Source organism: Grampus griseus (genome assembly GCF_964374135.1).
Source record: "Grampus griseus genome assembly, chromosome: 11".
Taxonomy (NCBI): domain Eukaryota; kingdom Metazoa; phylum Chordata; class Mammalia; order Artiodactyla; family Delphinidae; genus Grampus; species Grampus griseus.
In genome coordinates, this window is record NC_139005.1 from 22,352,038 (window position 1) to 22,365,977 (window position 13,940).

At 35.1% G+C, this 13,940-nt stretch overlaps 1 protein-coding gene across 2 annotated transcripts in view; it reads left to right on the forward strand.

Moving 5' to 3' along the window:
- The window catches only part of MRPS35 (mitochondrial ribosomal protein S35), a 44,410-nt gene that overhangs the window by 1,775 nt on the left and 28,695 nt on the right, over window positions 1-13,940 (forward strand). For both annotated transcript variants that reach the window (XM_082666919.1, XM_082666920.1), the window contains exons 2-5: window positions 2,099-2,145; window positions 3,273-3,440; window positions 5,492-5,552; window positions 13,599-13,738. In XM_082666919.1, the coding sequence (XP_082523045.1) occupies window positions 2,099-2,145; window positions 3,273-3,440; window positions 5,492-5,552; window positions 13,599-13,738 (416 nt within the window). The remainder of the gene's footprint in view (window positions 1-2,098; window positions 2,146-3,272; window positions 3,441-5,491; window positions 5,553-13,598; window positions 13,739-13,940) is intronic.

Consider the following 13,940-nt stretch of genomic DNA (forward strand, 5'->3'; position numbering starts at 1 on the left):
TGGATTTGGTATATATTCTGAAAGTCCTGCTAACAGTATTTAGTGATGGATTTGATATGGAACTTGAGGAAAAGTCTCAAGGAAGCATGTTAGATTTTTATCCTGAGAACTTGGATGAATGGTGATACCATTTAGAGGGACTGGGAATACTGGAAGAAGGAATCAAGAGCTCTGCCTATGATGTGTTTTAGTTGAGACGCCTATTAAATATATCTCTGACCTATTAGAGCTTCCCTGGTGGCGCAGTGGTTGAGAGTCCGCCTGCCAATGCAGGGGACACGGGTTCGTGCCCCGGTCCGGGAAGATCCCACATGCCACAGAGCGGCTGGGCCCGTGAGCCATGGCCACTGGGCCTGCGCGTCCGGAGCCTGTGCTCCGCAGTGGGAGAGGCCACAACAGTGAGAGGCCCGCGTACCCCCCCCAAAAAAAATATATATATATATATAACCTATTAAATATCACTTTTCTTAGCACTCCTTATGCCCTACTCTTAAATTTCAGCCATATAGAACTTGTTTACTTTGATTTTCCATCTTCTCTCTCACTCTAGAACACTTTTTCTACTTGCCTGTTCCCATGGCTACTTCCTGTTCATGTTTAAGGTTTTCGCTTGAAGTCCACTTCTTCAGGGATATTTTCCCCAACTAATTGACTAGGTTGGGTCCCCTGCTGTGTGCTTCATTAATATTTATAACTGTTTATTGAAATTACTTGCTAAATAGTTATCTTATTTGACAGACTCTGCATTCAGTGAGAGCAAGGACTGTGTCTCTGTTGTTCATTGCTGCCTTCCGAGTTGCTGGTACACAATATCACTCAAACAGTTTTTGAATAAATCAATGAATTACTATTGAGGGATGAATAAGAATTTGTCAGATGAAGAGATGAAGTGGAGAGGGAGTAGGGGATAGAAGGCAGGCAGATGAAAGGGAGGCACATTGTAGACAGACAGAACAGAAAGTTCAGAGAAAAACTCAGGGACCTGGTGCTGGAAGTTCGGTGTAGTTATGGGGCTTGTGAAGCTTGAGTTAGTGGTTCAGAATGTGAGGTCTTTTGTGCTATGCTGTCATCACCCTGACTACTTGGTCTTTAGTTTTCTTGGCTAAAAGACCTCTAAATAAGGATAATAATAGTACTTACAGTTATTGTGAAGAATAAGATTAAATGAGATGATGAAAAGCATTTAGCACAGTGTCTGGACATGTGAAAGTGCTGAATAAATACAGTTATTATATATTATTTTAGTAGAGCAAAACATTAATTTAGAGAGACATAAGTTAATATTTTAAAAGGTAGATACTGGGCTTCCCTGGTGGCGCAGTGGTTGAGAGTCCGCCTGCCGATGCAGGGGACACGGGTTCGTGCCCCGGTCCGGGAGGATCCCACATGCCGCGGAGCGGCTGGGCCCGTGAGCCATGGCCGCTGAGCCTGCGCGTCCGGAGCCTGTGCTCCGCAACGGGAGAGACCACAACAGTGATAGGCCCGCATACCGGGAAAAAATAAATAAAAAAAAAAAATTTAATATATTAAAAGGTAGATACTGTATGTAAGTAACTTATCCTCTTGTACAGTTATGTGATTTATTAGGAATAACTGAGTTTTGTTATTATTGGCATTATTGTAGCATTGGCAGTGCTAATAAACAGTAGAGAAGGAAAACTGAAGGTTGTTTTGTGTCTGTGTGTGTGTAAAGAACAGAATAATTCCAAATATGAGCAAGTATATATTAGAATATTTCAAGCCAGTTACTTTTAAAGATGTAAAATACTTATTTCTAATTAGATATTTTATCCTGGGAAGGTAAGCTTATTTGATGATGAACCTTAAAAGTTACTGAAAATAATTGCTCTAGTTGATGAATTCACCATATCGTCAATCACAATATATTTTATATTCAAGTAACTCTTGGATTTCCTTACCTACTTCTGAATTTTCATTTTCATTAAAATGATTTAGTCCCTGAACTTACAGAAAATGGATTATTGTTTCATTTTTATATTACTGAATACTTTAAATTATGTGAGAATTGTGGGATCATGAACAATGTTGAACAGCTCTGTGTTATTAAATTCTCTGTAACTGTTGTGTTGTCTTTTAGCTACAACAGAAAGAACATCCAGATACGGAAGGCCACTAAGAAGAAAGGTAAGCAGCTAATGTACTCTGGTATAGACTGTCTTACTGGTTTCTGAAATTCTGAAGTGAGGCAGATACTCATTATGAGGTAGAAGGGCGCTGCACGAGAAGTCTTCTTCTCAAGGGGCTGTTGACTGGGTGACTGCCACAGCCCTGGCTCTAGTCTTCCACTGCTTTTTGTCAGTTCCCTGAGGATGGATCATCTTTGAGAGGTGGACTCACTCACATACTCCCAGGAAATAGGCATATAAACCAGAATAAAGAATTATTTTTGATGATGCCTTGAACAGTCATGCAGCCTGGGATGTATGCATTAATCTAACCAGTTTGGTCTCACCCTGTAGGTATCTCTATGGAGGAATCCAAATTATACGGTCACTTAGGAAGCATGGAGTCAGAACAAAGGCACATTAGTTGGAAGTTAAATGGCACCAATTATAATTGTATAGAGTAGTCATTTTCACAGGAATATTAACTGCTTCCAGGACATATACTACATGTATATTACTTAGATGGGTGTTGCCTAGTTTTGCCTCTTCAAACCTTCGTTTTGGGTTTAAAGGGAATGCTGGGCATCTCTGTCTATCAAATACAGTTTAAAAAATAAATGTTAATGTGATTGACTAAAATATCATGTAGTTATTCTCTGGGCCTAGGAAACATATTATTTCTCATTATGTATCTATTCATTTAGTTTAATCCTAATTTATTTATTTCTGAATTCTTATTCTTTATGTTCCTTTTTCTTATTTCCTTTATTTCCAAGTTTGTATCACTGTCACCTCATGTACTGACTTTCATCAAAGTTTTAAAACTTATTCAAAATATATCATTACTTACCCCTTCATAAACAATATGTAGAAAGTTTGCTGAAAGTCTAAGTAAATAAATAAGAGAAATTTTTTTGCGAAGGAAATGTGCTGTTAAAGGGGATCCTTGCTACTGGTTTTAAGGAAACTGTGCCAGAGATATTTAGGTACGTTTAGTGTTTTTTCATTTCAGCGACATTAGCTGTGGGAGGTCAGATTTTATGTAGGTTGTAAGTCCTCTTATGTTTCTCTTAATTGCAGCTTTTTTGCTTTAAAATTAAAGAATATGTTTATATTTAAAATATTAAACTATTTTACATTCCTCAGGCACTACCTCCTAGGACAGAGAAAATGGCTGTTGACCAGGACTGGCCTAGTGTTTACCCTGTTGCAGCGCCATTTAAACCCTCAGCAGTACCTCTTCCTGTTCGAATGGGTTATCCAGTAAAAAGAGGGGTGCCTATGGCTAAGGAGGGAAATCTGGAACTTTTAAAGGTAAGATAAGTTTCTGGTTCATTGACTAAAACTTATATCTAAATAAATGCTGATCTCCCTCTGACGCCTACCCTCTCCCCAAACACTTCAAGGTTCAGTGCATAGCAGCTTACTGTATTTTAATTCAATCTTTTTCCAGATAATAATGGATATTATGTTTTGGTTATCCTCGGCAAAGAAGCCTCAAAGAACCCTAGGCATTTAAGAATGTAATTGATTGGTCCTATGGCTTCCTTTTGGCTTTTTCGTTTCTATTGTATCTTTTCTATATTGTGTCTTTTAAGCAGAACTAAGAAAAGTGAAATAACCTAATTTGAGTTTGAGAACTGGGAGAAATTTTTACTTTTGAAAAAGAGATCTAAAACTTCTACAGAAAATTATTTAGTAGTATTGTTATAGTCCTTAAACGTTTTTATTTCTTCAAGAAAAATAGGTCATGTTAAATGCTTCAGTTGATAGCATCTGTAATGAGTTGATAGCATCTATAATGATTTCTGAAAAACAGACTTCTTAAAGAAAATACAAATATGCGTAGCCTGGGAATGCATATCTTAGATGGTTTCCTTTTACATACAATGAAATTATCATCAAGGAATTGTATTTTCTGCTAAATAAGAGTCTTCGTGAAAAACAAAAATTTGCTAAAAGTTGCTGGTAAAAAATGAGATCGTAATATGAAGAGGGGTTTGTTTGCTGCTGGAGATAGGCAGATGAAATTTGGAAATGGGAACATTTCAAGAGACAAGAAAACAAACGCCTATAAAACTAATCTTTTCTTCAAATGAAGAGAAGAATTGAACTTAGTTTAAAGAAAAGGTCTGTGGAAAATATCACTTGGTGAAAGAGAATAACAATATATTTGTAATGATGGTTGTGAATGGAATTTTAATAAACATAAAAATCCAAACATTTAATGCATTGCCATCCCTTTTAAGAATCACCTTAATGCTTAGTCCGATGATACGATCTGTTCCTAGTAAGTGCCATTGAATAAGCTTGTAAACTGAGGTAACATGTACGGTGTTCATAGAACAGTGCCAGTGTAAATGCTGTGTAAGCATTATTATTTTCCTTTTACGATTTTGAATCATGTTTCAAAAATAAAAGTGAAGAATAAATAAACAAGTAAAATAAAAGTGTAGAAAATGAAGTCACCGACCTCATAATCCCAATATTTGTTGCCTGTTTTCTCTTGATTAAAATAATCATTTTCTGATTAGCACTTAAGATTCCAGACATAATGTTTAGAGTAACTTTCTGTTTGTTCAAAGTTTCTTTCCAAGTGAGTTTCTTTAAACTAAATTTTCTCTTTAGATGCTTAACATTATTTAAGAAATATACTAGGAAATGTTAATTATTTGAAGGAATCAAATCTCTGACCTTACCTAAATTTCCATTGGCCCTATAAATGTTTAGAGAACCTCTCAGTGTATCATAAAGATATTCCCAACTTCATTAAACTGTTCATTTAAGATCTGTTCGCTTCATTTATTCATCCATTCAATTCATAAAATGTCTATTAAGTATAAAGTAGAAAATGTATCTCAGTGATATGTATTCCAGGGGAATTAGGATTATTAAACAATGTTCTGTGTCCTAAAGTGCTTTCAGTTTTATAAGGGAAGTATATACTCCTGTAGATTTGTGGCAAGAATAATACTATAAAAATAACGTTTCTTCTCCACCATCATTCTCATAAGATACTTGGTACTGAATCTTTATTTTAGGAAATTCATTTCTTGAATTTACAACACCTGTGACATGGAATCAGTATTGTTTAAAAGAAAACCAGATTTTATTTATTACAAGGTTTGTGGGCCTTATGATTTAGTTTTATGAGAAAATTGTCTGTTTCATGTTTTTAAGACACTTAGGCAGGAATTCCCTGGCTGTCCAGTGGTTAGGACTCAGCACTTTCACTGCTGGAGCCCAGGTTCAATCCCTGGTTGGGGAACTAAGATTCTGCAAGCAAGCCGTGTGGCATAGCCCCCCAAACACACACACACACAAAGAAACTTAGCTAATTTATCCTTTAAAATTCTCTATTTTAGATTCCCAATTTTCTGCATTTGACTCCTGTAGCAATTAAAAAGCACTGTGAAGCTCTTAAAGGTATGTGGTTGTTTTGTAATATGAACTTAATATTTTATTAGTTTCATAGGAATCTCATTTCTAATGATAAAGGGGTCAGTTTATCAAGAGGATATAATATTGTGAATATTTGTGTGCCCAAAGTAGGAGCACTTAATATACAGAAAATATTTACAGAATTGAAGGAAGAAATTAGAGAGCAATACAGTAATAGTAGGGAGCTTCAGTACTCCACTTTCAACAATGGGTAGATCATCCAGACAGAAAGTCAGTAAGGAAACATTGGATTTAAACTTACATGTTAGATCACGTGAATTTAACAGACATTTACAGAACATTCCATCCAACAGCAGTAGTATACACATTCTTCTCAAGTACACATGAAACATTTTTCAGGATAGATTATATGTTAGGCCACAAAATAAGTCTTAATAAACTTAAGAAGATTGAAACCATATCAAGCATTTTTTCCAACCACAATGATATGAAACTAGAAATCTATTACAAGAAGAAAACTAGAAGATTAACAGATACGTGGAGATCAAATAGCATGCCCCTAAACGCATATTGTTTTAAAGAAGCAATCAAAGAGAAATCAAAAAAATATCTTGAGATATGGAATATCCCCAAAGCAGTTCCAAGAGGGAAGTTTATAGCAATAAATGCCCACATTAAGAATAAAGAAAAATGTTAAATAAACCACCTAACTTTAGATCCCAAGGAACTAGAAAAAGAAGAACAAACTTAGCCCAAAGTTAGTAGAAGGAAGGAAATAATGGTTGGAGTGGAAATAAATTGAGACTAAAAGGGCAATAGAAAAGATCAGTGAAACTGAGAGCTTGTTTTTTGAAAAGGTAAACAACGTAGACAAACCTTTAACTAGACTCACCAAGAAAAAGAGAGGCCTCAAAATTATAAATGAAATGGGAGACATTACAACTGGTATCACAGAAATATTGGTACAAAGGATCTAAGAGACTACTGTGAACATTTTTATGCCAACAAATTGGGCAACCTAGAAGAAATGAATACATTCCTAGAAACATATAATATACCAAGACTGAATCATGAAGAAATAGAAAATCTGAACAGACCAGTTACTAGTAAGGAGATTGAATCACTGATCAAAAACCTCCCACCAGGAAAAGTCCAGGACCAGATGGCTTCACTGGTGAATTCTTTTTTTTTTTTTTTAATTGAAACATAGTTGATTTACAGTGCTTTGTTAGTTTCAGGTATATAGCAAAGTTATTCAGTTATACATATATTATATATTAAGAATATATACATATTCTTTTTCTGATTCTTTTCCCTTATAGGTTATTACAAAATATTGAGTATAGGACCCTGTGCTATACAATAGGTCCTTATTGGTTATCTATTTTATATATATTCGTGCATATATATTAATCCCAAACTCCTAATTCACTGGTGAATTCTACTAAACATATAAAGAATTACCAGTCGTTCTCAAACTCTTTTAAACAGTAGAAGAGGAGGGAACACCCACACTCATTTTATAAATCTAGCATTACTCTGATACCAAAGCCAGATAAGGACAAATTACAGGCCAATATCCCTGATGAGCATAGATCAAAAATCCTCAACAAAATACTAGCAAACCAAATTCAATAGTACATTAAAAGGATCATACACCATGATCAAGAAGGATTTATTCCAGGGATGCAAGGTAATTCTACACCTGCAAGTAAATCAACATGATACATCACATTAACAAAATGAAGGATGAAAATCATATGATCATCTCAGTAGATGCAGAAAAAGCATTTGATAGAATTTAGCATCCTTTCATGAGAAAACTCTCAACACAGTGGATATAGAGGGAACAAACTTCAACATAATAAAGGCCACATATAACAAGTCCACAACTAATATCATATTACAACCATGAAAAGCTAAAGGCTTTTCCTCTAAGATCAGGACAAGACAGGGATGCCCACTGTCACCACTTTTATTCAACATAGTACTGGAAGTTCTAGCCAGAGCAGTTAGGCAAGAAAAAGAAATAAAAGGCATTCACGTTGGAAAGGAAGAAGTAAAATTGTCTTTACTTGCTGAGGACATTATCTTATACATAGAAAATCTGAAACGTCCAGAAAAACTATTAAAATTAATAAACAAATTCAGTAAAGTTGGAGGATACAAAGTCGGTATCAAAAATCAGTTGCATTTTCTGCGGTGAACATGGGAGTTCAGAAAGAGTTTTTTTTAATTTGTAATTTAATTTAATTTTTAAAATTTAAATGTAATTTAATTTTAACTTTTAATGTAATTTTTAAATTTGTAAATTTAATTTCTCTTTTTCTTAAAAGAGAAATTAAGAAAATACTTTTATTTACAATAGCATCAAAAAGAATAAAGTACTGGGTCAGGGGAGGGGGAATTGAATGAAGGCAGTCAAAAGGTACAGACTTCCAGTTATAACTAATATACTAGGGATATAAGGTACAACATAATAAATATAATTAACACTGCTATATGTTCTGTATGAAAGTTGTTAAGAGAATAAATACTAAGAGTACTTATAACAAGGAAAACAAAATTTTTTTCTATTTATTTAATTTTGTATTTGAATGAGATGACGGATATTCACTGACTTTCTTGTGATGATCATTTCATGATGTATGCAAGTCAGATCGTTATGCTGTAGACCTTAAACTTATACAGTGCTGCATGCTGATTATATCTCAGTAAAACTGGAAGAAATAAAGGAAAAACAAAATACATGAACGCAAAATAAAATAAGAGAATACTTTTAACCAAGGGGTGAAAGATCTATACACTGAAAACTGTAAAATATTGATGAAAGGAATTGAAGAAGACACAAGTAAGTATAAGATATGGATTGGAAGAATTAATATTGTTAAAATGTCCATAAAACCCAAAGCAATCTACAGATTCAGTGTAATCCCTGTCAAAATTCCAGTGGTGTTTTTCACAGAAATGGAACAAACTCCTTAAATTTGTACAGAACCACAAAAGACCTCAAATAGCCAAAACAATATTGAGAAGGAAGAACAAAGCTGGAGGCATCACACATCCTGATTTCAAACTATATTACAAAGCGATAGTAGTAATCAAAACAGTATGTTATTGTCATGAAAACAGAGGCATAGATCAATGGAACAGAACAGAGAGCTCCAAAATAAACTCATGTATATTTGGTTAATTAATTTATGACAAAAGAGCCAAAAATATTTAAGCAGGAAAGGATAGTTTCTTCAATAAATGTTGGGAAAACTGGACAGAAACATGTAGAAGAATGAAACTGGACCACATTTTTAACACTATACACAAAAATCAACTTGACATGAATTAAAAACTTGAACATAAGACCTGAAACTATAAAACTCCTAGAGGAAAACATTGGGTGTAAGCTTGACATTCGTCTCGGCAATGATTTTTTGGAATTTGACACCTAAAGCAAAGGCAACAAAAGCAAAAATAGGTAGCAAGTGGGACTACCTCAAACTAAAAACCTTCTGCACAGCAAAGGAAACCATCAGTGAAATGAAAAGGCAATCTGTGGAATGGCAGAAAATATTTGCAAATCATATATCTGATAAGGGTTAATATCCAAAATACATAAAGAACTCATATAACTCAATAGTAAAAAAAAAATCTGATTTTAAAATGGGCAGAAGAATCAAATAGACATTTTTCCAAAGAAGACATACAAATGGCCAGTGAGTACATGAAAAGATTCTCAACTTCACTAATCATCAGGGAAATCAAAATCAAAAAAAAAAAAAAAATCAAAACCACAGTACCTGTTAAAATGACTCATCAGGAAGATGAGATAACAAGTGTTGATGGGGATGTGGAGAAAAGGGAACCCTTGTGCACTGTTGGTAGGAATGCAAATTGGTGCAGCTGCTGTGGAGAACAGTGTGAAGCGTCCTCAAAAAATTAAAAATAGAGCTGCTGTATGATCCAACAATCCCACTTCTTGGTATGTATCCAAAGGAAATGAAGACAATATTGAAGAGATATCTCAACTCCCATGTTCACTGCAGCATTATTCACAACAGTCAAGATATGGAAACAGGGCTTCCCTGGTGGCACAGTGGCTGAAAGTCTGCCTGCCGATGCAGGGGACACGGGTTTGTGCCCCGGTCCGGGAAGATCCCACGTGCCGTGGAGTGGCTGGGCCCGTGAGCCATGGCCACTGAGCCTGCGCTTCCGGAGCCTGTGCTCTGCAACGGGAGAGGCCACAACAGTGAGAGGCCTGTGTAGGATATGGAAACAACCTAAGTGTTCATCGGTGGATGGATGAATGGATAAAGAAGATGTGGTGTATACACACACATGCATGCACGAACAGTGGAATATTATTCAGTCACGAGAAAGAAGGACATCCTGCCATTTGTGACAATGTGGAGGGACCTTGAGGGCATTATGCTAAGTGGAATATGTCAGACAGCATGACAAATACTATATAATTATCACATATTTGAAATCTGAAAAATCTGAGGTCATAGAAACAGGGTAGGGTGGTGGTTACCAGGGACTGAGGAGTGGAGGAAAAAGAGAGATCTTCAAAGAGTACAAACTTGCAGTTATCTGCTGAATAAGTTCTGGGGATCAGAAACCATAATCCTTGCTCAGGTAGGTTAGGGACTTATTGTTGAATTATAGAAAGCATATACATAAAAAGGCTGAAGAAAATATTGCAGAGTGTTAACAACAGATGCAAATCAATGTGGTCCAAACTGAAGATAGTGTAGAAGGATGCTGAGTAGCTGAATAGTCAGTGGGGCCAGTAATGGGATACTTTGCAGAAAAGGGTTATCTTGAAGAAATTGTTCAAAATTTTAAAGGAATTAGAAGTGATATATACCTATGGTAAAATTAAATAGTATAAGAGCTGATGATGAAAAGTAATAGTCTCTTGCTTCTTCTTTCCCTCCCTGGCCCCTCATTCCAGACATGTTCTCTTTTAGTCATTATTTAGGTCTTATTATTTATGTGTGTGTGTGTGTGTGTGTGTGTGTGTATAATTTTATATATTCTTTAAACACATAAAGAATATATTATATATACTCTATACATAGTATATATAAATGTAAATTATATGTATAGTTTGATATATATAAAATAGAACTAATCACCTGAATACGATTATACCTCCATTTCTAGACTTGCTAAATTTCAACAATATCTGTTGATTGCTAGTTGTAAACAGAGATTTTACTCACCTGTACTACCATCCTTCTTCCCACATAAATGGAGGTAAAGGCAAAGAGCACTTTTTGTTCATGGTTCATAGTATATACAATATTCCAATTCAATTTCTGTTCTAGTTGTATTGGACTATATATAGGTAAGCAAATTTGAGTTGTTTTAGGTTTGTAGATATTACTTATTGATTATGTAGTTTAACGCAAGAGTTAGTACCTTTGAAGTCTTAAATTTATGCTGATTTAAAGGTGATGTATATACATGCTCAGTATACTTGTTAAGTCTTTTCAGGAAAGAAAATGAAACCTAGAAACTTCACAGGTAGCCTGATTATGCTAAAAGGAGAAATAAGTTAGTGAACATGATTATGATGAAATTTGAGCTTCTGGGAGGGCCTTCCATTGAAAATTGTAAGGAAGAAGAGAAAATAAAGAGGTTTTAAAAAGAGGGCTAAAAAGTAGGAATAATAACCTTACTCTTGAAATGAGGGAAGAAAAATCTCTTACTGTTTTCATTCATTTATGTGGTCTTTTGTTTTGGGACATTACGATGCATTTCTGTCCCTTTGTATGTTTCTATATTTGTTGATATTAGCCTGATATTAGACTGACACTGATCACCGATGCACATTTATGCCCCATATGACACAAATCATATATCATTTTTTCATCCTTTGTAAAGCCAGTTAACAAATGCATTACCCTGTGATAAATTCAGTAGTTTCCCTTTTTAAACAATATTTTTAAATGTGCATTTATAATTTAGAAACTGGTCATTGTAATGAGGTAGTTCTAAAATACTTAATAATTTTCAAATGAAAGGCTTTCATACAGCATATTTAGAAGAGTAGCATTATATTTTACAGTATTTAAGTGAATGTTTTCATCTTTTCTTAATTTTGCCTTTACACTTTTGCCAGCTTCTAGATTTAGATTGTATCTTCCAAATAACTCAGAGGCTTTTCAAATATTTCTTCTGAGTTTTCTTTCAAGTAGGTCAGTTCAGATTTTGTATCTAACTTGCAAATGGAAAATTTGAAGCACAGGAGAGTTAGGTAATTTACCAAAACTTTAATAATCGTGGCAGAAGTTAAGTAAAAACCAAGGTCTTCTAAAGTCTAGTCTGTTGCTCTACCTATCAGATGAATAAAAGGCTAATAGGGGTCTATTATGTACTTTTCAGTTGGCTGTGTTTTCTTGAACATATAATCAGGTAATTTAATTTAAAAGCTGTAATTATCATCTGGTGATTGAAATGACTTACCTAAAGTTTAAAAAAAATAAAAGTCAGTACAAATCCAGTAACTCATAAAATTCCCCAAACTAGTCTGTCTTATAAAGTGCCTGACAGTGTTGCATCTTATAGTACAGGAAACTGGAATTAGTTCATAATGGGAATGAAATTTAACCCCAGTAATTTTGCTCTGTTCATTTTATTTAAATGTCAAAATGTTCTTAATGGCAAAGATATTTCTTTCCCCTCAAAGTGTGTGAGTATTGATCTCTTAAACACAGTTTTTAGGGAATAGTGTGAGCTATACTTAATTTGCTAACGTATATTTAGTTCCAGCTCTTGGAAAGTCTCTGTAATCCAGAGTGACATTTTGCTGACTGATATTAAAGCCTAAATGGGAGCTAAATATAGTGCTTATTATAAGAAAGTTGTTAGCTGAGGGAAAATGTTATTGGAGAAAGCACGGATCCATGGGGTCTAATGTGTTTGACCTAAGAAACCAATTACTTTTTCTTAGAATGAGGCTATTTAGGAAATGAGGTTTCTATTGAGGGGAACCTGATAATGCCAGAAGTTTTCATCCCATGCTGAGAGCCCTGTACCACACTAACTTGATAGGAATAGGGCAAAATAAAATCAGCTGCCCACCTATGAAGTCCCTCAATACTAGTAGTACTGATAGCTGCGGGAGGCTGGGAGTTCTCTCTTTTCCTTTAAAGATTTTTTTTTTTTCATTTGAGGCCTGAGTTTACACCTGTGTGCTGTGAGCAGTGTTCTCAGTGCTTGGAACTTCAGTTGTAGCCCAGGTCTCAGACCCAGACCCACTCCTCTCTAGGCTATCTGTCTTACCTGAAGGTGAGGACAAGTCTGTTCCTTTTTCCACTGAGCCCCAGTAGCTCAGAAGTCACATCGAAGAAACATGATTTACTGGAAGGATCATTTAAAGGTGATCGAGGCTTTTGTACCTGTTATAGTTAGAGGCCCTATTGAACTCAGTTTCTGAAAGAAGGTTGACCACATCTCAGTAGAGCTTTTTTTTTTGTTTTTGGCTGTGCCGCGAGGCTTGCTGGATCTTAGTTCCCTGACCAGGGATTGAACCCAGGCCACAGCAGGGAAAACGCCGAGTCCTAACCACTGGACCTCCAGGCAGTTCCCTCTTAGAGTTTTTTCAGAGGTTCTTTCACTTCCCTTCAGCTGATTTTTAGTAACCTTCATTTGGGTGTGAACTAATATTATCTATTGCCTTTTCAAAAACAGTAATTCTCAGGGCACTATGAACTGCTTGCTTTTAGTTGGCGAGGAAATAAACTGTCTCATAACAGATATGTGCAAAGCTATAATAAACTTCCATCAAGTCAATAGCTCCCTTTTAACTGCTCCCCACCAAACCTGAACTATCCAAATCATTCCCTTAATTCCCTAAATAGGATTCACTTAGGAAGAAAAGGAATGCATGCAGGATGATGATGTATATATAAGTGCAGAAGAGAATCTGTTGTTTTCATTTCATGTTTCATTTCATGTATCTTGAAAGGTGATCTCCCTCAATAATTTGATTTTGTCGGTTAGCATACATTATAAGGAGAATTTACTTACAAAACTATAAATGAGATAATTTTTTTTAATTCTCAGATTTTTGCACCGAGTGGCCAGCTGCATTAGACAGTGATGAGAAATGCAGGAAGCATTTTCCAATTGAAATTGACACAGCTGGTTATGTATCAGCGGGACCATCTATTCGAAACCCCAAAGCACGAGTAGTGACATTAAGGGTAAGAGTTAATTTTTTAAAAATAAGAATTATTGGAACATATTATTTTATAATAGTATTTTGTATGCGTGATTATAAAACTGACACATACTTATCATAGAAATTTGGAGAATATAAAAGTTTTTTTAAGTATAAAATAAAATTGGGGCTTCCCTGGTGGTGCAGTCATTGAGAATCTGCCTGCTAATTCAGGGGACACGGGT